This window comes from Protomyctophum bolini (genome assembly GCF_963924005.1).
Source record: "Protomyctophum bolini genome assembly, chromosome: 6".
In the NCBI taxonomy this organism is placed as follows: Eukaryota; Metazoa; Chordata; class Actinopteri; order Myctophiformes; family Myctophidae; genus Protomyctophum; species Protomyctophum bolini.
In genome coordinates, this window is record NC_137867.1 from 27,000,196 (window position 1) to 27,026,880 (window position 26,685).

Below are 26,685 nucleotides of genomic sequence, written 5' to 3' on the forward strand. Positions count from 1 at the left end.
AACATGTCTCAGAAAAACGCTTGATGGAAGTGGTAAATGGTATGGTACAGTCATGTTTATGTATATGTCTATAGTCGGTGTGTGTGTGTGATTTTCCTGCTGGTAATGTGGATTACCAAATACCGGTATTCCAATAAATGAAAATAACTTAAGCATCTCATAATATACGTAATGAGCACTGCACCTTTTTAAATACATTTTATTCAAAGAGTATGACATCATATGCACAGAAAGAAAATACAACTCTTTGTTTTTTACATTTTCTCCCACAACTCCTTTCCCAATCCTCCCCACCCACCATCTTTCCCAACGAGGCCAGACATACAAACATACACGGGTATAAAACCAATAGGTTGAGTACATAACTAAGATACAAAGAAAGGGATCACATGGTTATGTGAAATAATTAATAAACTTAAAAGGGGGGTAAAATAAGAGACATTAATAATAATACAAATAAAAATAAAACTGTAATAAATACAAATAATAATAATAATAAAAATACTTATATATAAAGAGATAAAGCTTGTAGCACTGCTGTTTTTATAATTGGGTTACATTTGTATTGATCCTAGAGCTTCTTGTAAAGCATGGTGCTGTACAAACCAGTGCAACAGAAGTGCACTACAACATTACAGGTATATTTAAGGGGAACTCTATTACCACAATAGAGTTGAGTTCAATTCAATAATTTGGTTGAGGCCATACAAATTGCATGTTGGTATTTCAATGACAGCCACACTTAGAAAACAATTCACTCATCAATCAATCTCATTAGGGATGACTGTGAGTGTGACATCTCTGTCATGGCGTCGCACCAACACGGACAGTGTAATGATAGACTGAACAGCTTTAGTCACTTCCTCTGTGGTGTGAATTGGCTGTCCGTTGATGCCAATAATCACATCATGATTGATCATACCAGCGCTGTGGAACAAATCAACACAATACATCACACACATTGAGAAGAAAGCCAAGAAAAATGGATGACATTTAAAACATGTTGATTCTTGTTTCTGGCGTCTCTCTCAACAAAGACAAACAATAAATTGGGTTGTCAGTACAGTCCTGTAATACTGACATTATTTGTTATATACACATATCTTTATTTTCTTAGGCTTGTAATGGGCATTCCTGTTGATTACTTGTTTGTTTAACAGATTAATTGTAAGATTCTACTGATCAGGTTTAAAGCTAGGTTGAGGTAAACAACTACGCTTGTAAACAGTAGTTGTAGTTTTGCAATCAGGACCCATTCTCTGTGTTCTTAAAACTAGGCAAAGGTTTACTGGGCTTTTACAGTTAGAGCTGCTAAACTACAGTGAAGTGTTCACCAGCGGTCTCCTTGGAATTATAATTAGGCTACAGAGGCTCAAAGATAGCTGTTGTAGTACTTAATATCTGCTTCATGCCATACATTGTCTTTGGATAGTATAGTTTAATGAGCAAACGGACCACAATGTAGTCTGCAGCCTTGAGAACAACATACTGTAAATGTTCTTGTTCCAGCCTGCTGAGATTATCCAGAGGCCTGCACAATTTACAGTTAGGAATTTAGCAGACGCACTTCCAGACGCAGTGCTGCAATGCTAATTAATATTACAGTGGCCAAATAACACCTTTCTGTGAATATACTGTATGTCAAGGCATGCCTGCTGATACAGAATGGTAACCAATAATGCAGCATAGCTTTGGATCTTTTTAGTTTAGTTTTTTTTAAATTTGACTCCAAAATGGGTGTCTGTTGGCATGGCATAGAGGATAAGAGGAAGAGGAAGAGTGGACTGCCAACTATTCTTTTCTTTCTAAAAGTTTCATAAGGAATATTTAATAGAGTGCCGAAGTCCTGACGTCACTCGCTCATCCCCTGGTTCATGGAAGTTTTTCTCTATGGAGAATAACATGGGGTCCTCTTAATTGTCTCATATAAGAATTGTGGTCCAATAAACAAACTGTCTCTGCGATATTGTCGGGGCGGTGTCTCTGTATCGTTTACGACTCATATTTCATAAAGTCTGTTTCTAGCGAAAATGTTACTAATTCAGCAGCAGTAACAATAGAGTTTTCTCTCAGTCAGTTGGTTCTTCATATCCATAGGAGTGAAACAGCCAGGATGATTTGTTTATTTTTAAAACACAGTTCTTATATAAAGCAATCTAAAATCCCCCTATGGGGTTTACAATGCAAATAAAAAGTACATGAACCTGTGGATTTAGCACCCTCTACTGATATTGACGTCAGACTTCAGTGCTCTATTTAAAGTATATTGGCGGAATGGCACAGAAGAGAAGCGTAGTACCTACAGGCCCAGGGATGTAATGCCAGGCCAGTGAGCCTCACATTGGTCCAGAGAGATACAACACTGAAATCACACAAAAGTGCAGGCAGCATCTAGCTACCAATATCACGTTTAATCACAATCCCACTGCAGACGGATGGCAGTTCCACCTCTGCAATAAGGGCTGTATATGGGTTTAGTTCTTACCTCTGGGCAGCTGTTCCTGGGAGTACCTCATAAATATATACTCCTGAGCTCACATCTGGAAAGTCTCTCTCTTGTTCCCTGAGTTCTCGGATCAATCTGGACACAGAGCAGAAGTTAACAGCCTTTCATAATTTAGTGGCACCTCAAAATGTAATCTTTATCATTAGTAATTTGTGCTTATTAAATAAAAGTAACTAGTACACATTTATTTTTCCTAAATGTTTATTTTATCCCACGGTTTTGTAACCCATTTTTTCACCCAGTGTCAATTATCTAATGTAATCCTGGGCGCTGCACTTCCTCTGCCAACCTGGGGGCCAGCGGACTGACCTCATGCTTCCTTCTATGCATGAGGCGTCCAAGCTGCTTCTTTTCACCTGACAGGGGAGCGTTTCCCCGGCCGGACGTAGCACGTGGAAGGAACACGTTATTCCAACCAGTTCCTTTCCCCTCCATCAGGCGCCCCGGCTGGCCAGGGGGAGGCAGATTAGAGACCAGGATTACTGCATGTTTTTTGTGAGGGTACCCTAGGTTAGGGGACACGGGGAGAACATGCAAACTCCACACAGAGGGGCCCTTTCTCCAACCCCGCCTTGGGTATGGGCACTGATGACGCGGAGGCGGGAACACGCCCCCAGCGCCCACAGCGTCGCCAGCGGGAATCGAACCCAGGACCTTCTAACTGTGAGGCGACAGCCCCCACTAGTACAACTCTGCTTTAAAAGTTTATTGACAATTGTTTGGGCTAATAGGTTGTCATACCTTGATGAAATGCTGGCCAATAACATTATGGCACTGAGCGTACAAATACATTTCTTCAATGATACTAGTTCCATAACCAGAACATTGCACCTATCATTTGTGCTCAGCTATGGTTGATTTGAGTAGATGCTAATGATAACGCAGACAGAATCCTCTGCATGTCAGAGGCACTCTGGAATCAATTATCAATTTGAAAGAAAAAATATAACATTTACAGAAAATGAGCTCCTGCCATTAAAGTAACAATATCAACTATTAAAAATATATATTTCCTTAAAAAGTGCAAACTTTTGAGAAGCTGTAAGGGCCTGTGTTTTTGAAGTATTCACTGAATACTTTTTAAGCTGGACTTGGGGATTCAGAAATAGCTATTTCAAATGTATACTCACGACGGGGTGAGCTCCAGCATCCGGACACCCATGTATTTCTTCTTAGGTTGTGTCTTTCCTGATGGCCATAACATAAAAACATAATATTCATAAAAGTCAAGTCAGATATACACAAATTACAAACAAAATATACAAAATATCTCAAATGTCAAACAATGTAAATATATTATATTACTATACAATATGAGAGGCAAAGGGTAGGATGCTGATAATCCCGTAGGGGTACGTGTGGTGACAAATATCACTCTCCCCGCATCCCTCCCCAAACACAGGATATTGTGTTTGATGATGATTTGTAGTCATATCGCCCAGACCTAGTTTAAACCTGAGAGGCCTCTTATGTCCGCTTATAGGCACACAAAGTCTCATGGTTAATATGTTGTGGAGTCATATTGGTTTTAGTAAAAGCCAAAAGTGTAAACTGTTACAAAGTCAGAGTTAGCAAAATATAGAGGAGAGAGAACACTATCAGTTTAGAATATAGAGGAAATGGAACAGTTTTTAGAATATAGAGAAGACAGACACTTGAAAACCAAAATTCCAAACCAGCTAACTCCATTGGATCCTAAACCGGCTAACTTCACCCCCTCCAAATGTGTTTATTTTTTCATTTCCTGAAATGAACATTTTGGAGTTAGCTGGTTTCTGCCCGACAGCAGAGATATAATATATAGGAGTCTTGTAAGAATTTACTACCTGTGGGAATTTCCAACAGGCAGGCACCAGAGCGATGCACAACTCTTAAAGAGACTGATAAAGTTTCATGGTGCTGTGTGAATCCTTTTGGAAGTTACATTCCTTTTTATGAGAAGCCATGGCCACTCTCACACATACCTTTGGCCAATCTGAGTGGAACATTAATCACAACCAAAGTTTTCACACAAGGTTTAACAAAAATCTGATCATAACTTTTGGACATAAGGCAAAAATAGAACCCCTGTCCAACTCCACTGGTGGAGGTAATGTAATAAAAATACACTCTACCAACCGTTGATTTGTCTGTCATATGACTCAGCAAGGAACTGACGGATCTTGTCAGCAGGTATGGCAAATGAGATTCCTGCGGTCACCTTCAGAGTATTTATGCCTATTACATCGCCATCCTGTTAAACAGAGAAAGAAGAAGGGACAGACAGGAGTTGAGATGGCCATCGAAAGCACATTCGTTGTTATGATAGTTTTATTCTAGCCACAAGTAAAAGAAGACATGGCAGTGAGACAAATTGACATCGTGATCATTATCTTCCAAAGTATACATAACACCACAAGGCTATTATGTGGTCGTTTTCTGCCTCCCGTTGAGATGCAATTAGAACACATCAGCCTTGGTTATTGTAGTAAATTATCTGGGGAGGTTTTTCTCCACAGCGAAGGGATGATGAATAGAAAATTCTGTTGGTATGGCAACCATTCTAAAAGAACAGTATTTTTAGAGTTAGGCTACAAAGCAACAGGAGGACATTTACATGATTTTAACACACACATACTATAAAATCTTACTATAAAATTGAGAAAACTATCTGCATCCACTATTCTCCTCAATGGGTAGGCCAATCGATGTGAAATTGCACAATTGCATTGAGCATTGGCAGGGTCTGACAAAGCAGATTTTTCCATTTCCCCAAATTTAATAGAATATTTGGCATATCAGATGGGGATCTGTATATGGCCTATTGTGAGCAGAGTGCAGCCTATAGAAACGGGGCTGTCTTCCCCGGAGCTGTGGACAGAGTGAACAATGGATAGCACATGAGTGAGTATTACAGTCTATTGGCACTTTCCCAACGCAATGCACTGGCTCAACTGGATTCGACTACTCGCCTTTTGTGTTTTTCTCATCAGGCTAAAGTACATGTACTTTTTTTGGTATCACCTCTGCTCTGTCATGGTTACAAACGAGCTGAGGTTATACCAAAAGGTGCAGAGAGAATCGTCCAAGTGTGATTACAGTATCATTGCATCACAACAGCCTAAGCTCCCTGGTAAGAGGTACGGTCGCCCCTAAACCATCTCACCCCTCGATTTTTTCCGCCGACCGCTCGGTGCCGCGGTTCTTGTATTCTTTATTTAGTTTTACTTATTTCTGTTAGAAATAAGTTTAGGGCTAGGCATAGTTTTACTGGGGTTAAGTTTAGGTACAGGGTTAGGTGGCATAGTTTTACAGAGGTTAACCTCAGTAAAACTATGCCTAAACCTAACCCTGTACCATCGAGGGGCGAGATGGTTTACCTGATACCGTCCTATCAGCAGTGGAAAACAAAAGTAAAGCTCCAGTACCATACAGTGGAAAAGCAACTAATTAAATGAATAATGAAATAAACATACTGCTGGATTCCATGTGTCTGCGTGTATGCAAAACACAAAATGATCAGGGACGGTACATGCATTCGCCTTCAACACAACTGTGATTTTCAATGGTGCGTACTGTTATTGTAGCAATGGCATTTCACAGAGAACCCACTTTGATATAAAATAAAACAAACCCCACAGTAGCTGTGGTAAGATGGAGCAACATAAGCCACCAAACCAGTTGGAGACAATTAATAATGTTGATCATAATTGGATTTAGCAAGTGTATAGTGTATACAGTTGGGGCGCGCTCATCCCCAGGTAATATGAACTAGTGATCTCTGTCAGCCAGAACTTAAATATTGACCCCAACTGAAATGTATTAATTTAAATTAATTAATATTAAAATGTATTAATTCCTTTAATACCACACCCATTGTGTCACCACATAGATTTTTACCTAACTAGACTTTCCAACATTTTGGATTTTAGATTTGGCTTATATATTTTTGTATTTTTAAGTTAAACTTCACACCCAACCTTCAGGACAAATGCTTTCCAAACAAGGTTTCTACATCTAGCCTTAAAAGCAAAAATGCTGAGTGGGGACCTTGAATGCTAAATATGAAACAGATTTGTGACCTTACTCTTCGTTATGCCATAAAACTAGAAAGATAGCCTGCATTACAAATATGCAGATTACATAATATGCTCTCTTAACAGCACCATAAATCCTCTTACCAAGTTCACAAGCGGTCCCCCGGAGTTACCATACTGTGAATATACAGAACACAACAATATTGGTACTGAATAGTTATGTACTGAAAAAGGACATGGGAAATAAATTAAATAAAATTAATTCAAATAAAGCAAACATAATTTCCCATGTTCTACAAATGTTGAAACATTTTCTACAATAAATTTTGTTTGTGTTCATTTCAATACTACCAACAGTTAGAAGTAGGCCTACTTGTTTAAAAATTAAAATGTGAACTGATTAATATATCAAATCATACCAGTAACTGACACGTAACATGTCAGGCATTGACACTCATGGCGCATTCATACTCAAGCTAAAACTGGAGTATGCATGAGCCTTAAGCGTTGCCTACCTGCCTCTGGCAGGTAAATTAAACTTTCGGGCAGGTGGAGTTTGCTTTGAAGTTGCCCGACCGGGCAAGTGCTTGCTTGAGAGGGGACGCAACCGTCTATAAAACATGAGATACGTGGCCAGAGCTCTCTGGTCAGTGGAATACAAAATAAAAAAGACTAAATGTGAACCCATAGTCATATTCATAGCTAGGTATTTGGCATAAAAATTGAGGTATGATTTTTTTATTGCACAGCCCCAGAAAGTAATAAAAAGTAAGTGTTAAATTGAACATAATTATTTTACCTATCATTTTATAATGGTTTATTTACTTTGAGGGCAAGTGGGCAAGACCTTTGGGCAAACTAGAACATGACCTGTACTTGCCCAACAGGCAAGTGCCTCGGAGACCTTAGTGTCAACCCCTGCACTTTAATGATGCCATGCTTCTATTTCTGTACCTCTGATATAGCCACTGTAGCAATACAGGAGATAAACGACTTAATTACTTATTATTTCCTTTTTAAAGCATTGTAGCCAATGCTTTAGTTAGTACTATGATAACAAAACTATATTACCACCATTAATTACAGCTACATGTAAATACTTATTCATGTTGTTACATCATGTGTACAGTACACGTACCGAGTAATATGCACTTTTGTTCAACACTCACATTGATAATCGCATCAGTTTGAATGTACTCCATGTCTGAGTCTTTGAAGCCCAACTCTTGTCCATTGCGCTGTGCTGTACTGACAATGCCAGTGGTGACGGTGTTTTGGAGAGAGAACGGGCTCCCCACTGCCACCACAAACTCCCCTGGACGCAGGTCTGATGACTGGCCTAAATGCAGCACTGGCAAAGGGCTCTAGAGGACGAACAAAGAAGAATAAACACTAGATGATTCCCCCGGAACAAAAACAAACATGATGAATGAATGATTGCACAAAACAAAACATATTGGGGTTTGATGAGGAACACTTCAACATAAACAGCTCTGTGCTCTACGATGAACTGAGTTGGGGCAACATTCTAATGACAGCTTTTGTCATTAATTGTTTGAGGGCCTCATTTTCATCTTCAACTAACACAAACATTAAATTCCCATTGACAATGAATGAAGAGTTTACGTAATATGTGGCACGAGCAAATCAGCTATTTGTGTCTCTCCAGCTCTTTAATAAATGAAAGAAAATACATTTTCAGGTGGGTTCCAATGTCAGCCAATCAAGAGTGAGTACTCCATTTATCTGTTCCATTTTTGACCTTCAAAAGCTTCTATAACAATTTCACATGCCAAATTAGAAAAAGTCAACAGTTTCGCAGTCAAAACAGGAGTGAGGCAACTTGCGTAACTAATGTCTGCACTACTCTTCACCCTGGTCATAGACTGGGTGATGAGAAGAACCACCAAAGACATACCAAGAGGCATCAGATGGACCCTCTTCTCACAATTGGAAGATCTCGACTTTGCAGATGACTTGGCTCTGTTCTCCCACACACACCAACAGTTGCAAGAGAAAACAAGTCGTATGAACACATTAGCAAAGCAAGTAGGTCTGAAGATCAACCAGAAGACAGAACTGATGGTGCTCAACACCCCAAACCCCCCATCAGTACACATAGAAGGAATAAACCTACCCACAACAGAACACTTCACATACTTAGGCAGCGTAGTAAGTAATGATGGAGGCGTAGGTAGCGACATCACAAGCAGGCTCAGCAAGGCAGAAACTCCTTACAGAGGCTTAACAACGTCTGGAAGTCGGCCCAGTACAGCACCAACTCCAAACTTGGACTGTACCAGAACTGTGTCCTGTCTACCCTGCTATACGGTTCTGAATGTTTGAGAACGACAGAAAATGATCTCCACAAACTGTCAACCTTCCACACCAAAAGCTTACGGAAAATTCAGCGAATATTCTATATATGAGAAGACGGTGGAAATGATCACGTGCTAAACATGACTAAACTGTGTCTCCCTGCTTTCTCTTCTCCCATGCTGAAGCATTATTATCTCTAGAGGGGACAATCACACCTGGGTGATATTTCATGGAAAAATCTCCAGGGCATAGGGCCTTGTGTCACAACAGATTCCCCTCCAAAGCACATTTTGCCGTCTGCTGCCTCAAACCCACTGTGCATAACGGTAAAATATAGTATGGTGATTTACAACTGTCAACTACTCCCATGTTATTTTAAGACTCTCCTGAACAGGTTGAGGTTGTACTTTCTTACTTAATGTCATTTTTAAAGGACGTATGGCTACAGTAGGAACTGAACCTGGGACCTTTCCGTAATGAAACAGTCTCTCGTTATGTTCTCTTTATCAGGTAAAGGAATGCTGTATGCCAACGCGATATTAAAAGGTTAAGCGTCTCGCTCTAGTAAACTGTTGTTAGTGAAGTTGTGTTAAGTGGAAATGTTAATGCCATGTAAAGGAGCACTTATCCAGAGCGACTAAGTAGGTCTGAGCAGTGACAAATGTTTTATTCATGCAACACATCAAAGTACAAAAAAGGAAAAAAAAATACATAGCTGATGCTATGAATTTACAAAACATAACCAAATGGTCCCTGGAGGAAATCAGATAACAAATGGGACATGATGGCAGTGAAATGTGGATGAAGGCCCGCTCAGATTCTCTTCCCTGGCCTATATGGCTGACTGCCTCAGAAGGTTTAATACTCTGTCTGCTGCTTTGATGTTAGCCACCGATGACAAGCTGGCTACCACCAGGCCAGTGTAAAAACTAAATACAGAATTAAGATCAGGGATCTTGGAGAGCTGAGTGAAAATACAGTGGGGAAGGGCCCCATTTCTGCCTCCAATGAGCACTCACATCTGACTCAATTTTGATAAGTGCGATGTCCATCTTGTGGTCCATGTCCTTTACGACTGCGTCATAATGCTGGCCACTTTTCAGCTCCACTTTAATTTGTTGCTTGTTGTTAAGGACATGTGCGTTAGTGACGATCCAGCCGTCCTCTGATACAATGAAACCGGAACCACTTGATAGCTGGATCTCTTCATTTGGAAATCCCACCCTAGTGAGGAAATAAAGGAAAATTATAATGCTGGAAAGACAAGAGTGTAAATGGCTACTAAATAACTGTAAACAAACCTTTTATAAAGCTCTAGATGTACAACAGCTGGGGCAATCTTATCCACCACATCGGCAATGAAGTTGAACTTGTAACGCATGCTTCCGGGTCTTTGGACATCTGTATGGATAATTGGATATAACACAAGGTCAAAAGGTATGCTGACATTAAAGAGTTCTATTACAAAATACTACGCAAGTAGTATTTTGGTGGAAAAACAAAGCCATTACCCAGAGTTCCATCAGATAGCTTATGTATAGATCAGAGAAATTTGGTATGTTTTATTCACACGAATACAACCCAGCTGTGTTTTCATTGCCAATGTCAATGACATGTTATGATGCTGGAGGCTAGTGTTAAGGCAAGCAGTGGCACATCTGCTTACCTGTGAGTATTTTCACATGTTCAAACAACATCAGAGAGTAGTATTTACATCATTATAAGACTGAGAGGGAATGCAAACAAACATTGAGCACAAAATTACATTACTGTACATGGTTTTTATATATTTTCCTGGATTCTCACCACGGTTGCTAGCCAGTAGCCATGCATGATTTAGTGGTATGTCAGCTATTTCCAAGCTAATATCAGATGTGATAAACGTAGGCCAGCTGCTGAAGGCAGGACTGTATGCCCACAAGGCAAAGTCTTTAGAGGGAAAATGCAAAATCAATGCTTGAAAGACTCAATCTAGGGAACGGCTGGGGTTGCCATGTCTACTCGGCACCACCTCCAAAGTCCTCAATAAACTGCAATATGTCCAGAATTCAGCTGCCCGCCTGCTCACCAGTACCCGTTCCAGAGACCATATTACACCTGTCCTCCGTGACCTTCACTGGCTACCGGTTAAACAAAGAATCCACTTCAAAACACTCCTGACCACCTACAAAGCACTAAATAACCTGGCTCCCCCATACCTCTGTGACCTCCTCAAACGCCATGCCCCCTCTCGCTCCCTCAGGTCTGGTGATGCAAACCTCCTCGACGTCCCCAAAACCAAATGCCGTACGTGGGGGGACAGAGCTTTCGCCTTTGCTGCCCCAACCCTGTGGAATGCCCTCCCTAAGGCACGCAGAGATGCCCCCACCCTTCAAACCTTCAAATCCACCCTCAAAACCCACCTCTTCAAAATTGCCTTCCCTAGCTAACCCTTTTCACTGTCTTTTAATGTTCTTTAGCTTTTAGTGTTATTTTTCCTTTTTCTATTAAAGTTGTTTTTAATTTGTTGTTACCTCTGTAAAGCCCCCCCATGTAAAGCGTCTTTGGGTACTCAGAAAAGCGCTATATAAGTTTGAGATATTATTATTATTATCATTACTCTTGGACAGAGGCAATTTATGACTATTATCATTTCAGTCTCAGTGCCACCTGACGCCTTTGGAATATATATATATTATTTTTTTGGTTTTTTTAATCCATATTTTGAAAATTCCTCTAATCTGTTGTGCAGGTGATGACATGCACAATATAATTACATTTTCTTTATTTTATTTATAATGGGCTTCGGTGGCAACAAGGGCCAAAACTGGTATCCAACTGGTGGCACTGGATGAGTTTTAAGTATTCCCCTTGAATGAATGAATGAGCTCTTTTGAAAAAGAAATATGGGTAAGTATTATCAAAGAAAACTTCGACCATGGAAAGAAAAAGTTTGCTATGGAACCTTTTATATCAATATACCTCTCAAATATAATCCCTGTGCAATTCTCACATACAGTCTATGGAAGAACCAATGCCTCATATCACCATATACAGCATCATTATGTCTTTTCAAATGTCCAAACATGAGCCCATGTCTGTGGAAAGATCCTTATATGCAAATTATTACCCTAGACAATAGAACTGATGTTGATGCCAAGACCTGCCTTGGCAGAGCATCAACTATTTACCGTAATTTAATAAGCCTATTTCCTTCTCAAATGGTTGTCCTAGACCTTGCACATAAAAACAGAACCTTGATGGCAAACACTGCCTATCTCTCTGTACTTTATTGCATTATGCCCAAAAATAGTATGTTAACTTTACTTTTCTACCGCAGATTTGTGCTGACATTTTTTCCACTCAGCTAAAGCCTGCCTGCTTGTGAGGAGAAATAGATTTCTGACCTTCAGGTCAAAATCAAAATTTGTGTCAAACCAGAAGCAAGATCGTGTCAAAGGTGTCTAATGTCTCAATAGAAGAGACAAATTACAACCACCCCAATCGTATAACTTATATCATAATTATTATCAACAGACTACCATACAGATTCGACAAAATGAATTCACAAAAAAAAGAGGGAAACATTTTCCCTCTCTCCCTACTGTACATTATGAGTAGTAGTACATGTCTATACACACAAAAATGGAGATATAGAGAGATATTGTGTTAACCTCATAATTAATTATACTGTACACATGTTCCTAATGGCTTATACACAACATTTTACGTGGTAAATCTATCTGTGACAGTTATTTCAAGCAGGGCCAACTTGATTTGCCAATTATTTTGTGAGCCGGGTTGAGGCTCTGAAGCAGGCGTTTCTTAAGACAGTTTAGTTCAGATGTGTTAAAACTTAAAATAACTGATCGATAAGCACTGCAGTAGTGCTTTGTATAATTGGTCCTCACTAATGCTCATGATAATATGGTACCAAACTACCAATACATTTCTGTCTCCTCTGTCTGTGTCTCAGAGGAGGGCTGTAGATAGACAGTTCAGAAACCTGCCTACCAGTGACATCACCCTGTCCATCACATTTGTAATGGACTTGATGAACTGGAAATATTATTTAAATATTTTTTAGCACTTTTTTTTCTCACAAAGGGTACAATATATATATATCTATATACACATATATATATATATATATATATATATTTGTAAACATTTTGAACCACCTATAATTTTCCCACATGTGGTCTTTACCCTCCCCAAGGCCAGCATGTAGGGGCTAGCACAGTGACACAGTGTTTATTGATCTGTGGACACAGAGGAGACTTTTCTGCAAGAAGATGACTAAAGTTGACAATAATATGAACAACGTAGATCTCGTGGGAGAAGTAAATATTATAGGCTATAATAGTCTGGCATCGACCTGGACAACGCTCCAACTCTTCTCCCTTCTGGATCCAAAACTATGGAACACACTTCTCATTGCAGTCAGAACTGCAGACTCACTCCCAATCTTTTGCCATAGTCTGAAAACTCACCTCTTCAGACTCCATATAGCCTGTATCACTTGCTTGCAATAATGTGTGTTCTTACCTTGCTTATGATCCTTATTTCTAGCATGTATTTGATGTATTGCCATGTATTGTTAAAATGTATTAAATGTATTAAATTCGCTCAACGGTGCCGGAGATTAGACTCTCTCCTCATGCCTTCGGCCTAGTGACGACCATAAAGAGAATGCATTTGTACTGTGACATCTAGGAGGGTTTGGTGTTATTCACTGTTATTGTGCTGGTATAAAAGAAAGAAGGAAGAAAAAGGTCAAGTTGTTAAAAGTGTTACCCTTACCCAAACATGTTCTGATTTTGCCAACCAAAAAATAATTTTACATAATGCTATAGTAAATGTGTGAATGTAATTACATTTTTCAAAGTAAATGTTTGTTAGCAATAGCTTATTAGCTATTGCTACATCTTCTGCATAATTTTATCAGGAGAATGCAGTTACTTAGCAGAGCAGGGATCTGTGATAACATTTTGATGCTTATTTTTTAAATGAGCTATTTTGATGTTCAGGATCATAAGTTTCATTCTGGATCAATGTATGATTGTTTTATGAGCATGAAGACAGCAGCAGAATAAAGACAGAGTGAGACAGGGTCTCAGAAGAGGTTACAGTTACAGGTAGTCTTGAACACAGAGTGACAGACAATTAGTGTCTGGGACCTATTTCATTCATTCACACATTTAAGCATGCATAATACCCATACCCATAGATAGCTTTGGTTAACAATGAACATTATTAGTAAGCAGTAGGCCTATAACTAATTATTATACATACATACATACATACATACATACATACATACATACATACATACTTATTTTGGATTTGTTTTAAATATAGGAAGGTTTTATGGGCTGGGCTTTTTACTAAAAAGCCCCCCCTTTTAAAATACTACACACATACATACATACCCACCTACATACATACATTTCAGACGTTTTAGCAGTTTTTAAGGACCCACTTTTAGGCCAGTGCACCAGAGCAAGCTTTTGCCTTTTTTTAAACCCCACCCATTTTAACCAAAGCTTTTGCCTTTTTTTAAACCCCACCCATTTTAACCAAATACATATATATACATAACTAATTATATAGCAAATACGTCAATGTCAAAGTTGCTCCTTTGTGCCCCTGCTCCCCAAGTAGACAGTCACAGCCCTGTACCAAGACATTTTTGCTCGGTTTGATTCCCACAGCTGTCAACTAATATCTAATTGTAATGGGAATCGTGGTAGGCCAATCGATGCACAGTTGTAGCATACTTAAAATATTTTTGCCACAGCCCACAGCCTCAGGGCCTCTGGCCTCATGTCAGTGTGCTTCTTAATATTAATCTGACAAGGGGAACTCACCGGAGTAGCATTGACTTTGCTGCATCATAATAATCGGAGGAGTCCCCCCAAGCTCTGCTCTCCTGTTTTCCGCCCTGAGGCGACAGCTACTGGGGTACGTTCTTCCATCGCTCCCACACACCACCTCGGTGGAGGTGCACGCGCAGGCACGGCGACGCGTCTCAGAGGTAGTAGAAGAACCAGCGGCGGAAGGTTCTTCTGAAGAACCACAAGCCATGCCCTCCCCACAAACTCTGTCCCCCGGTTCCCCGCAAGGGTCACCCTCTCCGGCTGCACACACTGGACAGCAGTCGCAGGTGTCCTTGACCTTGCCCCAATAACACGACGGAGGTTGAAGAGGACAGCGAGAGGGATCGCAGACATTCGGACAAGCGGTATGTGTCTTTATAAGGACGCGCGCGTGAACGGCAGCGATTACAAAACAAGTGAACTTCGTCATGGTCCATACGTGATATCCCATTTTCAGGAAAACCAGTCGAGTCAAAACAAAAACACCTTCTCATACGAGTCCAATGCTCGTCTCGACTTAAATTAACGTTTGCTGCTCGTGTTTTCCATATAAGCCACGCACAGCCTGCAGTTTCCATATTCACTATTATGAGTTCCTTTAGGCCTGCCCCACAAATTCAGCCTTTAGGCTATACTACACGTGGGTTGTATGTCTAATAGGCTATCTGTCATAATTGTTTCATCCAGATTCCAGTGGCAACATGCTGGTTCTGTGTTCAACAAGTCCTCAGTTGTCCTCCCGGTAGCTCTGGAATGCGTTTATCGTTTTGAATTTATGCTCTCTTAAGTGACGAACACGACACGCCTATGTTGCTAGAGCTAGAGAGCATAATATTTGTTATGTTTCATAAAATCCTTGAGAGGCTATATAGTCTGACTATACTAAGTAGTAAGTACTTGTCTTGCCAGCCCATAGAGCCCCATTGTGGACCCGGATATTAGTACACCGGTTTTATGTTAGAAATGTTGAGTATGGGTCCCCAGCATTTAGAAACTGGATGCTAACTTGACCATACCATTAACAACATATAGAACTAAAGGCAAAAAAAATCCCAACATGTCATCATGCTTTATGTAGTTAGTATGTGACGTGTCAAACTACGGGTTTTCATGATGCTGAATCCATTCCAAGCATTACTGTAGCTTTGTACAAAAAACACGGCCATAGCCGTCATCACAATGTGATGATGTCAGCACATTTGGGCTATGGCTGTTTTTAGCCCAATGAGTGTTTTTTGTGCAAAACTAATGCTTGGAATGGGTTCAGCATCATGAAAACCCCCTAGTTTGACATGTCGCATGCTACTTAAAGCATGATGAAAAATGTTAATATGCATGATCCCAAATTGAACATTTATTTTCTGTTTACTAAAGGGGGAAGACATGCAGTAAAACCCGCCGCACACTGCCAGACTGGATTACCACTACCAGCCAAGGTGCCTGGACCACTGAGCCATGGCCCAGGCCAACAAAGTGAGTGTTATCGGAGTATATTTGTTATTTTAACAAAAAGGAAATAAAATGCCACCTTAAAGGTCCGCTGACACGCCCCGAAATTAATATGGGTGGTACAGCACATCACGTGGTCTGACTGAAAACAGTTTGAAACAGTTTGAAACGGGGCTACGGCGCTAGCAACAAGTGGCTATAGGTCAGGCTAGCGTTTTTGACGGTACATTTAGCGTCATATTGGCTATAAATGTAATTGAAAAAAAATATTTTTTCGCCAGAAATGCTTAGTTTGAATGCAATTGAGGTTGGCGTGGGGTTTTTTAGTGGAACTGCAGCACAAGCGCAAATTTTGGACTCAAGTCCCATGTTCCCCCGGTCGCCAACACCCCTGTCTGCCCGCTCTGAGACCTCTCAGCCCCGCAGCGCGCTGCGCGACTACTGTTCTTTTCCCCTCTCAGCCGCAGGCTGACATGTACACCCTCGCTCTCACTCTGTAATACCGTAGTTAGTTACCACAACATTGTTCAAGTGAACTATAGTGTGTTTATGTTTGTATTCATTGTAATAATAAATATCGCTATGCCGAGGCATAGTCTTGCGGACGAGATCATGAGCCTCTACGGGGGACTGGGGCTGGGCATGTGTGTACACACACACACACACACACACACACACACATGCAATGGCACGGAATCTGTCTTTAGCTCTCTTCCCCGCTGTCATGCACTATAGCCACGGCTAAAAGTTGTGTGTGTGTGTGTGCGTACACACACACATGCCCAGTTCAATGCGGGGACCTGACCAGAGACTATACGTCCGTCCGTCCGTCCCCCCGTGTGTGTGCAGCCTGCATCTGAGACGGGCTAGACTGTATGTTGTCATGCGGAGCGACGCGGCGATAAATAAAATAATCATAGCGATATTGATTATTACAATGAACAAGCATAAACACACAGTTCACCTGAACAATGTTGCGAAAAATTAATTTTTTGACTGAGACTTTCACCCAGTATTCAAGCTAAATGTGACACCAAAATAGTAGCATAAGTTGCTATGCTACCACGGCCACCAAGCCCGGCGAGCCCGCATAGAAGTCGTTGGGGAAAGCCCCTCGCCACTCTGACGTCAGAATCATGATAGCATTGTTTGATAGCAGTTCTTAGCTCCCGAGGGGCGTGTCAGCGGGCCTTTAAAGTTTTCTCTTTCAGTATAGATTTTATTCCTTATAGGTTGTTAATGGTATGGTCACATATGCCAATTATAAAAACATTGCTCAACATACAGTATGCAAGTTAGCATCTGGCAGTTTCTAAATGCTGGGGACCCATACTCAACATTTCTATAAAACTTTGGTGTACTCAACATGCCTGGGTTCACATTCTGGCAAGTGGACTAGTAGGCTACTTCACATATCGCATCATCAAATCTGTCACTCAATCACCAAAGCTGGCACACATGCATCAGTGACCAAAATGGCAGTAATCAACTCATTGCAAGCGCTGTCACTGTCAGGCCCGTTTCCGTCATTTTCTTTCTTATTATCAGTGATGTGATTCCTGGTTGTATGGTAGACTATCTCTTCCCTATAAAAGGGGTCCCTGAATGAATCAACATCAACAAGAAACGTAGCAAAAGCCACCTATTGCATTTTAAACATGTCATTACGGCTGCACACTGCAGTCAGTAGCTTGTGCAATAATAAGCTCCAGTTCTCAGATCACTAACATTAAGAGCAAACAATGGAAAGGAATAAAATGAAAGAAATACACTGCTCCCTGTCTGACAAGTAATTTATTTCTACAAAATATAGAAGCTAAGTAATGAAATGAGTTTTACAACACATGCTTCTGTTTCACTAGAATAGTTATATGTTAATGAATTACTTGAGGTGAAACCCAACTGCAGTTCATCAAGTATGCATCTCTGGGAGCAGATGTTACGACGGCTCATCTTTCATTGTTTTCCCTGCCCGAATGACAAAGTAATGTCGACCATGTTGCATTTGATTACAGTGGGGTAGGAACATCACCACTGCCATTTGCAAAAATAAATGCAGAGTAAATTGCGATGCCATATAGGCTACTGTACTGAGTGTGTAATTTTTTAGTTAAATTATAGTGGGAACTGGGAAGAACTGTGTGGTGACAGGTGTGATCTGTGTAGGTGAGTGCAGGTCTGCTCCTGTTCAGACAACACGCAGCTGTTGGTTTAGAGCATTTTGCCATCCATTGAATATCCTGTTGGTGTGGAGGGCCTAATTAGATAAGACACCTGTGGTGATAGGTGCTTACTTGATGGCTAATTGGCTATACACTGGCATGCACTCTGATCCACCCTAGTTTGCCAGCGGGGTGAGTTTGCTCTGACATCAAAGTCAGGTTCCATAAGTGGGCACTCACCCTACTTTAAGAGCAAGGAAAGGTTGCATGCATCAGATACTTTGTATTGGGCGGGGTGGATGTCAAAATTCAGGTTACCTTCTTGTATAAAAAGGACAGGCTTGTATGCTGCTTCCTACTGTGAGGTAAGATGGGTATCAATGCCATGCGGCCTGAATGAACAAGATAAGGCTAGCTGAACCGACTAGACTGGACACTTATCAAAAAATCTAAAACTGTCTCTGAAATGAAGAAGCAATGTGGCCAGTCAATGTAGCGGCAGTGTCTGTCCTGCATGTTAAATGATACTGTAGCGACTCAGTCGACTTGAGTCCAGAATATGGGCCCTTTTCTTAAAGATTGCTTTAAATTCCGTTTTGGCATTTTTGTGTAATAGGTGTCTGTCAGTGCATTTTTTTATATATAGTGCTCCTAAGTTGTATGTGCTGCTGCAGCAACGTGGGCTGTGGTGGAACAGAAATAATCCCTCAACAGTGATTTCCCCCAAAATTGCCCATTTAAAGGTCACAGTATATTGCATCCCATATTTCTGATTTAAAATGTATTTGATTTGGACTGTTTGCAATATTACACAAACTGTCAAAAATAGCATTGGGTTTTGTTGTGTAGCTGTTGTCCGGGACAAGTAGTAGTAAATCCTTCCGGACAAGTGCATTAAATTTGTACTTGACCATTGGACAAGTGACTAGATTTCACATTTTCTGTCACACTCCTAGCAGCCAACAATATTGTGTGACATTATTGTATGGCTTTCCTAATAATCACCTTTCCAATATTTCCGCCATTTTGTTTTCAACGTGCCCCATACATTTGTGCTTCCCAAACATTAACTGTTCCCAAAGGAAGTTTTCATATGTTCAGTCCAGTAGTCATTTCAGGTCCGGCCTCTTCGCTGAGTCGCTGACCGAGAATGTTGTCCGTGTGAATCTCATGGAAAAGTGGGGATATTTTACTTGACACATGTTTTCTGACAGTACTTTCAAAATGGATATGAAAGTGCACAATATCTGATTCCAAGTCTTAGGAATTAATTATTTGGCGGGTACACATGCAGTGCTACAAGTTTAAATGCAGACAAGGTCAGTCTGCTAACCGTGTGTGGATGGGAACGATAGATGTGTTTTTGGAATACATAAATGTCTGTAAGATCACAGACATTCTAGGGCTATTAACTTGTTCCTGAACTGAGAATATTCATTTAATATATTCACTAAAACCAATTTACAGTTGGTTGATTTAATTGTGTGCTCGTGCTCCACACAAGTGACTTTTGTGTCAAGTGAATGGGAAATGTATTTGTACGAAGGACAAGCGCCTCAAAAAGTTGTCAAGCCTTGAGTAATGTCTTAATATCTTTGCATCTGCAATTTCATTTTGTCAACTATGCACTGGAACTCTAATCCCATGACCATGGTCACTTGCCTGACTCCTGACTGGCACTAGGAAGTGGGATGATCTACTGACCTATCTTCACTGGCTACCTGATGAAAACAGATTTGAGTTTATATTGAGTTTTATTATTTGATTATTTTCCTGGTGTTTTGCAATGTTCCAAGAAGAAGCAAGAAGTTATTGGGTTCAAACCTGGGGCCACACCACAACTGATGCATATTAGAGAGTAGAGACATACTTTTTCAGTTTTCTTGACTAGCCTATTCTGGCCACAGACACTGCTCAGTGGCTGCTCACTCACTGCTGTGAATACGTTAGCAGGTAGTTGTTATTCCTTTATAGAATCCACACGTCATTACGATATGGCTGTCGGAAACCAGCACAACGATGATAGTTCTCTGGGTTGAGGAGGACATGGTAACAGATTATGGGATTGCAATATCCCCTGCATCGCAGGAACTCCTGAACCATCACAGCCTGTGCAAAGACAAGAGCAGGAGGATGATGTGATCTTCAACCAGGTCTGGGGTTGAGTTGAAACTGGTCAATGTCCTGAATGGTCCGCAGTGGCAGCACTGGAAAAGGACATTAAGGCGTATTACCCTCCGTTGTCTAGCCTAGCTGTTATCAATGGCATGCTGTATAGAGGTAGTGTGCGTCTGAAGAGAGGGCAGGGTGGCATATCTCCTAGTCCTTAGCTCCCTTTGGTGGGAGCAGTTCGCTTCAGGCTGGGTTCTACTGACCGAACCTTTGACAGGACGTGGGATTTCACACATTAGGGTAATCATTATCAATAACTGTGTTGGCAATAAAACATATAGTACCCATACAGGTTAGGGTTAGGGGTGGGGTTGTCATATTATTCTCCTACAGTATATCATATGTGAAATAGTTGAAAACATAAAAAAGACAAGATTATCATCAATATAATTTTATAACTAAGTAGCTGTACAAATCAAGATTCTACCGAAGTTAAACATCACTTCTGTTTCATGCTGTCACGTACATGCACAGCGACATAATTGATTGTGATTGTTTAACTTTTGTTATACCTACAGTAAAACCCTGTGCTACTGTAGATGCCTTGGCCTTAAATTAGTTAAATTAATTAAAGCGGATAATGCCGATGTGTTGCACAACTGTGAGCAGAACTCCATTGTTTCCATATTTTGCCATCTTTCCACTATAGTGTAGCCTAGTCTTCTTTCACTTTTGCCCTGCCGTGTGGTGCCCCCCCAAGGTTGGTGGCCAGTGCTGCAGGCAGCACTTAAAGTCCTTGAATTAAGCCACTGCACTGCTTGAGACTGCCATATTAGATGTAACTTATTACAAGCACTTCAGGCCTGTCCTTAATTTCGATGTAAGGAGATCCTGTCTGCTGCCGACTACATAATAACCCATGGTATTTGAAGTCTTCAAATTCCTTGCTGTCATTGCTGTTTATTGAACGGATGGGTGGACTTGTCTGTGTGATCTAACCTTAATTCAGATTCAAGGCATTCTGTCTTTCCGCTTTGTATTAATAAAGGCCTGTCATGTACAGTAAAATGCTTACAGGACACCACACAGTCACCATTGTTGGAGAGAATGTGGAATTACTGCCATACTCTGTGATCTTTCACCTCCACTTATTGAACAATGTGAATATTCTACTACTATGCAGAACCAGGCCCAACTGTCTTCCCAAAGGCAAAGAGATGATGATTTCATTGCGACGACTCCAACATGATGGGATGTCCTTTGTAGCCATTAGAAACTGCATGCTCTCCAAATGTTCGGACTGGCCATGGCATCACATTGCAACGCATTGTGAGGTTGTAGTTCTGCTTTTTCCGTACAGTATAGGCTATTAATTGCGGCTGTTAAGGCTGTATGAACTTTTTGTCACTGAGATGCTGTGAGATAATAGATACCAAATGCGGTACACTTACAGTAAATAAATACATTCTACTTTTGGTGTACACTTGGTTCCACACATCACACTTAAAAATGGTTACAAGTTTTCTTGCCTTTCTGTTTTTTTTGGGATGTTAGGTAACCATAATTAGCTGTCTGCTCTTGTTAACACTGAGAGGAATGATGAGGGTAGTGATGTCTCTCTCACCTAAATTCTACATGTCAGAGGGAAGTACCTTCATTTGATTCATGCTCATTGCTTGTTTGATGCAATTTATTAGAAGATAGTAAACACTAACCCTGGCCGACTTGCCAACGTCATCCTTGACGGGGCCTTCTCTGAAAGCTCCGAGGCAATCTTCACTCACTTTGATCATGTCCTTTTGGTTGGTAATGAAAAAAAGGACATGAAAGGCTGGCTTTGGAAAATGTGTTTGGAAACTAACTCATAACGACTCCAAATTTGGAATTGATCCAGCCAATATAAAGTTTAGAGCATCTACACTTATCGGTGTGGTACAAGTATTATGAAGAGTAGTTAACACAACTATACAAAGTTGTGCTTTGTGTTAATTTCCATACTAACTTAACATTCTGGTGGAACTGATTTGGACCTATAAACTTTTAACAGATAACACGCAACCTCAATCTACAGTAAAGCGAGACAAAGCATTTAATTGAGAGCTGGAGGGATGGGGCGGCCCCTGTTACTGAACACACTAAAGCAATAACGATTGCTATTGAAATATTGAGCTATATAACACTCATTTTAACAAGACAATATCACTTACACCACCTTTAAAGTTTGCTCCTTGAGTATAAATTGGTTGTTGTTGCATTTGCTAACCTGATTTCATTTGAATCTTTTTGAAAAATGTTAATATGCATGATCCCAAATTGAACATTTATTTTCTGTTTACTAAAGAGCTGGAGAAATGGAGAGACAAACGGTGATTTTTATCAGAGTATATTAACACTTATTTTAACAAAAATGAAAATACCACCTTAAAGTTTTCTCTTTCAGTATAGAATGGTTGTTAAATGGTAAATGGTGCATGCTTTACATACAGTAGATTGTGCATTACATTCACCCATTCACACACACACACACACACACACACACACACACACACACACACACACACACACACACACACACACACACACACACACACACACACACACATGTTGAATGAAACCATTCAAGGCACCAACCAGCACATCAGGAGCAAATAGGGGTTCAGTGTCTTGCTCAAGGACACTTTGACACTAACTCTGGGGGAGCCCGGGTTCGAACTGGCAACCTTGCGGTTGCCAGTTCCAACCCCCTGAGCCCCGCCCCAATCTGCTTTCACAGCTACATTTCTTTAACATGAAAGATTTCACTCTACTGAGAGTCATCTTGGATAGTGTGTGCAGTCATTAGGAAAGAGTTCGACTGGAGGTCTTTTGATGTATATTTCCATTAGGAGTCTACATGGTAATTGCTGCTCTTCTGAAAGTTCACTCTTGGCTTTTAAAGTGCAACATTATGGTCAGTTGTGATGGCAGAGATGTGACACATTGCTGTAGAATAGGTGCTCAATCGTTTTTAGATGACCCCATTTACCCCATTGCTGTGATTGAAAAATACATAAATTATTGTTTTTCTGTGTACTTATTTCTACCTTCATTGTGCTCAATGATACTATGATTGCACACAGTTTGAATCTGCTCATTCTGTTTTGAGGGTAGAGGCTTAATAATGGTGGAGTAGTCTCTGCCATGCTGTCAGGCTTTTAAAAGAAACCTTATTACACAAGTCTCAAACCCAGCCAAATCTGCCTTGTTTGTCTGTTGAAGCAAATAATTACCACACACACAACGTTTTGATACCGCATTTTCACGGTAGTTCATCAATGATCTTGCTTTCATATAAATACTTTTAAGATGAGAGTATTACATTGAAACTCTGGGTACTGCTTTGGAGAGCATAGGCCCCATGATCGACACTAATCAAATCTATTAAACATGTTTAACAGTGAAATCTATAAAATGGCCCACGCAAGTCCACCCTATTTAACCTCTTGATCCCTTCAATACATTTTATTATGCCATGGCATTTGATAAGTATACAGTACATCCTATTCTGGGAACAGAACAAAGAGAGCACATAATATTGTGGCCAAGCAGTCTTGAGCATAAAAAAGTACACCAGTGTATTTATGGTTGAGAGCGGAAGGAAGGAGGGTACGGTAGTTTATAGAGATATGTTAGACCAAGGGTCTTCAACGGGGGTCCGAGACCCCTAGGGATCCTCAGACCTGGTAACTGGTAGAAAACCATAGGCAAAAGGGGTGGTGGCAGTAGACCCCCACCATTTCTAACTTATTTTTTAGACACTTTAATTTCCAACTCCAATACGTTAGTATTTGTGGACATACAGGACAGGTTGACATGAGTTAATTGGTGGATACATTGTATGTCCCAAGTCCCATTACCACAATGCGAAGAGTTTCCTAATGAGAGGTTTCCATGTCTATTCATGCCGCTCTTTAATCCCATCCTCATTACAGTACTTTGAGAATAACCATGTGATAAAAATAGAAATTCTAGTCAGATGTTGGACAAGAGTATCAATATGCCACATTTTCGTCAATGGAACTGTGTAAACTGTAAAGCCCTTTTGTCCAGCATCTGCACAACAATCTGTTGAAATGTAGTTACAGAGTACAATGTATTGTACAGTATATTCATCTGTAACATTCAGTGGGTAATATGAAACTGCTATTCCATGTGCTAATTGACACATACTTTTAAAACCCTTGCAGTATCTCCCAATGATTAAATAATGGCTGAAACAAGACACAATAAAGGCGTGAGCAAAACGGAATTCAATTTCCTGATTATTTTGTTATGATTATAATTACTGTATGTCCACGCTGCAAATGGATTGCGTTTAACATGGTGCAGTTAAGAGCCTTCTACATCAGAGGGAGAAGCAATGACCTGACATTTCCATAATGGCTGACTGTAACTGCGCAAGTCATTTTTTTCATTTATAGTGCCTGTCATTCCGGCTGCTCGTTCAGCATACAAATCCATTATTTCCCCCGGAAAACTCATAATTCATAAGCTCATTACAAAGGGTGTGAATTAAGAGGCGGCGAGTGCGTCCTTTATGCAATTTCCTGATCAGGACTAGCCTAGTTTTGAAAGTCAAACCTTCCTCAAAACTTCTACAGACTAACAAGTGACATTGAACAGGATTGTGCATGCTTTCCTCTAATTGAATGTCCAAGTTAATATCATCATGCTAGGCTCAGAGGAAGTCCACCGGACATGATGAAACCAGCCATGGGTTATTGCACCTGGGATTGGACCTTCTGCATACTGCATGAATGGATACTCATGTACTGTATTGTGCATTTTGATCACCATCCTGCTATAGTTTTGGAAAATCAATGGGTCATCAGTACCCATTTCCAGCCAGTAGGGGGCAGAAATGATCCATATTTCACCCCGTATTTTCATACTGTGGCTTAACTGTGAGGCTAAGGTGTAGCGAGGGGGAGGACTCCTTTAAGCTCCAGTGGCTATGCCACTACAGACACAGATACATAGAGGGAAGGTGACTGCCTGCCCTGTCAAGGTCAGCCATGGCCATGACCGCATAGCCTTCCCTCCTGTTCTAGTGATGACCGATGCACTAATTGGCCATGTATGTTGCCACTGTGACTCTCAAAATGAAACCACACCAAGTTGACAGCCCCCCTGGATTCCATCTGAGATGCAGCTTTTAAATGGTCCCATATGGCGATTGTCAGCAGAGCAGAGGGGCTGTTTGAAGAGCACTTCTCATATCCCGTTTCATTAGCCTTGTCGGTGTGTGCTGTGGATGAGATGTAATGTGGTGGCAAAGTGTATCGCTAGTATCCTCCACGCTCTGTCGTGAGCTGTCAGATCAACACCAAGGCAAATAAGCTTAGTCATGAATATTGAGTTACTCTCTCTCTCCTCTCTCTGGTGTCTCCTCACTCTGTTTGTGTGCTGATTGATGGTGCATAATCTATTAAGAGGATTTGGACTAGTCTGAAATTGAGGGCAGAACTCTCTGAGAATTAGCTTTCTTAGTGTCGGGGAAACTCTGTATAAAACCCTGGTAAGACGAGGTATGGGCAACTTCAGAGATGGCCAGGGAAAACTCATTAGCTGTGACAGCTATTTAATTGATGCGTATAGTCCATGTGCCCATGGATAAGTGTTTTACACGAATTCTGACTAGAAACCAAGGGTGGGGGCAACATTTGAATCACTAAAACGAATTGGCAATGGAATGATATATCTAATGAAATTTGAACTACACTCCTTTTCTCTCTCTGTAATGTATAATAATGTTAACCTATAGTTTGGATTTAGTCAAAGTGTCAGATTCTACAAAGACTGCATGTGACATGCGCTGTATCCTTGACAGTCCCAGTAAGGAAAGTAACTAAGTACTAATTAACCCATTTAGGCATGACGTCGAAATTAAAAAAAAATCTTTCTGTATCAGTGGTGCTCAATATTTCATGTCAAGGACCCCAATAATTATATGTAATATGCCTCCGCCCCCCCATCTGAAAATATGCTGTTCCAAGGACCCCCCAGAAGCAAAGATTTTAGTTAAAATATATATTAATAATATATATTCAAAGATTTGAGGCACATTTTCACGATTTTTCATAAATGGCAGACCTACAAGTAGATCTGCTATTTTTCAATAGCTAAAGTATAACGTAATGCTTTAAAACACCAAAAGGGGTTCCCTCCCAAAAGGGTTTAACTTAAGTACTGTACATACTGTACTTACTACTAAGTACAATTTT

At 40.5% G+C, this 26,685-nt stretch overlaps 1 protein-coding gene across 1 annotated transcript; it reads right to left on the reverse strand.

The window, feature by feature from the left end:
- Positions 1-182: 182 nt before the first annotated feature.
- htra4 (HtrA serine peptidase 4) lies at positions 183-15,267 on the reverse strand. Its single transcript, XM_080765541.1, has 9 exons — positions 14,691-15,267; positions 10,143-10,242; positions 9,861-10,065; positions 7,692-7,886; positions 6,667-6,699; positions 4,625-4,739; positions 3,637-3,694; positions 2,486-2,581; positions 183-927 (listed from the first exon to the last, which is right to left on the reverse strand). The coding sequence occupies exons 1-9, from the start codon at positions 15,148-15,150 to the stop codon at positions 762-764; spliced, it is 1,428 nt and encodes a 475-aa protein (XP_080621667.1). The 5' UTR covers positions 15,151-15,267; the 3' UTR covers positions 183-761.
- Between the last annotated feature and the right edge of the window lie 11,418 nt (positions 15,268-26,685).

Coding starts and splice junctions, on each gene's coding strand:
- htra4 (XM_080765541.1), bottom strand. CDS start 15,150: ATGGGATATCACGTATGGACCATGACGAAGTTCACTTGTTTTGTAATC. Junction 10,243..14,690: donor GCAAAGTCAATGCTACTCCG/GTGAGTTCCCCT, acceptor TTATCCATACAG/ATGTCCAAAGACCCGGAAGC. Junction 928..2,485: donor CCAGGAACAGCTGCCCAGAG/GTAAGAACTAAA, acceptor TTTGTTCCACAG/CGCTGGTATGATCAATCATG.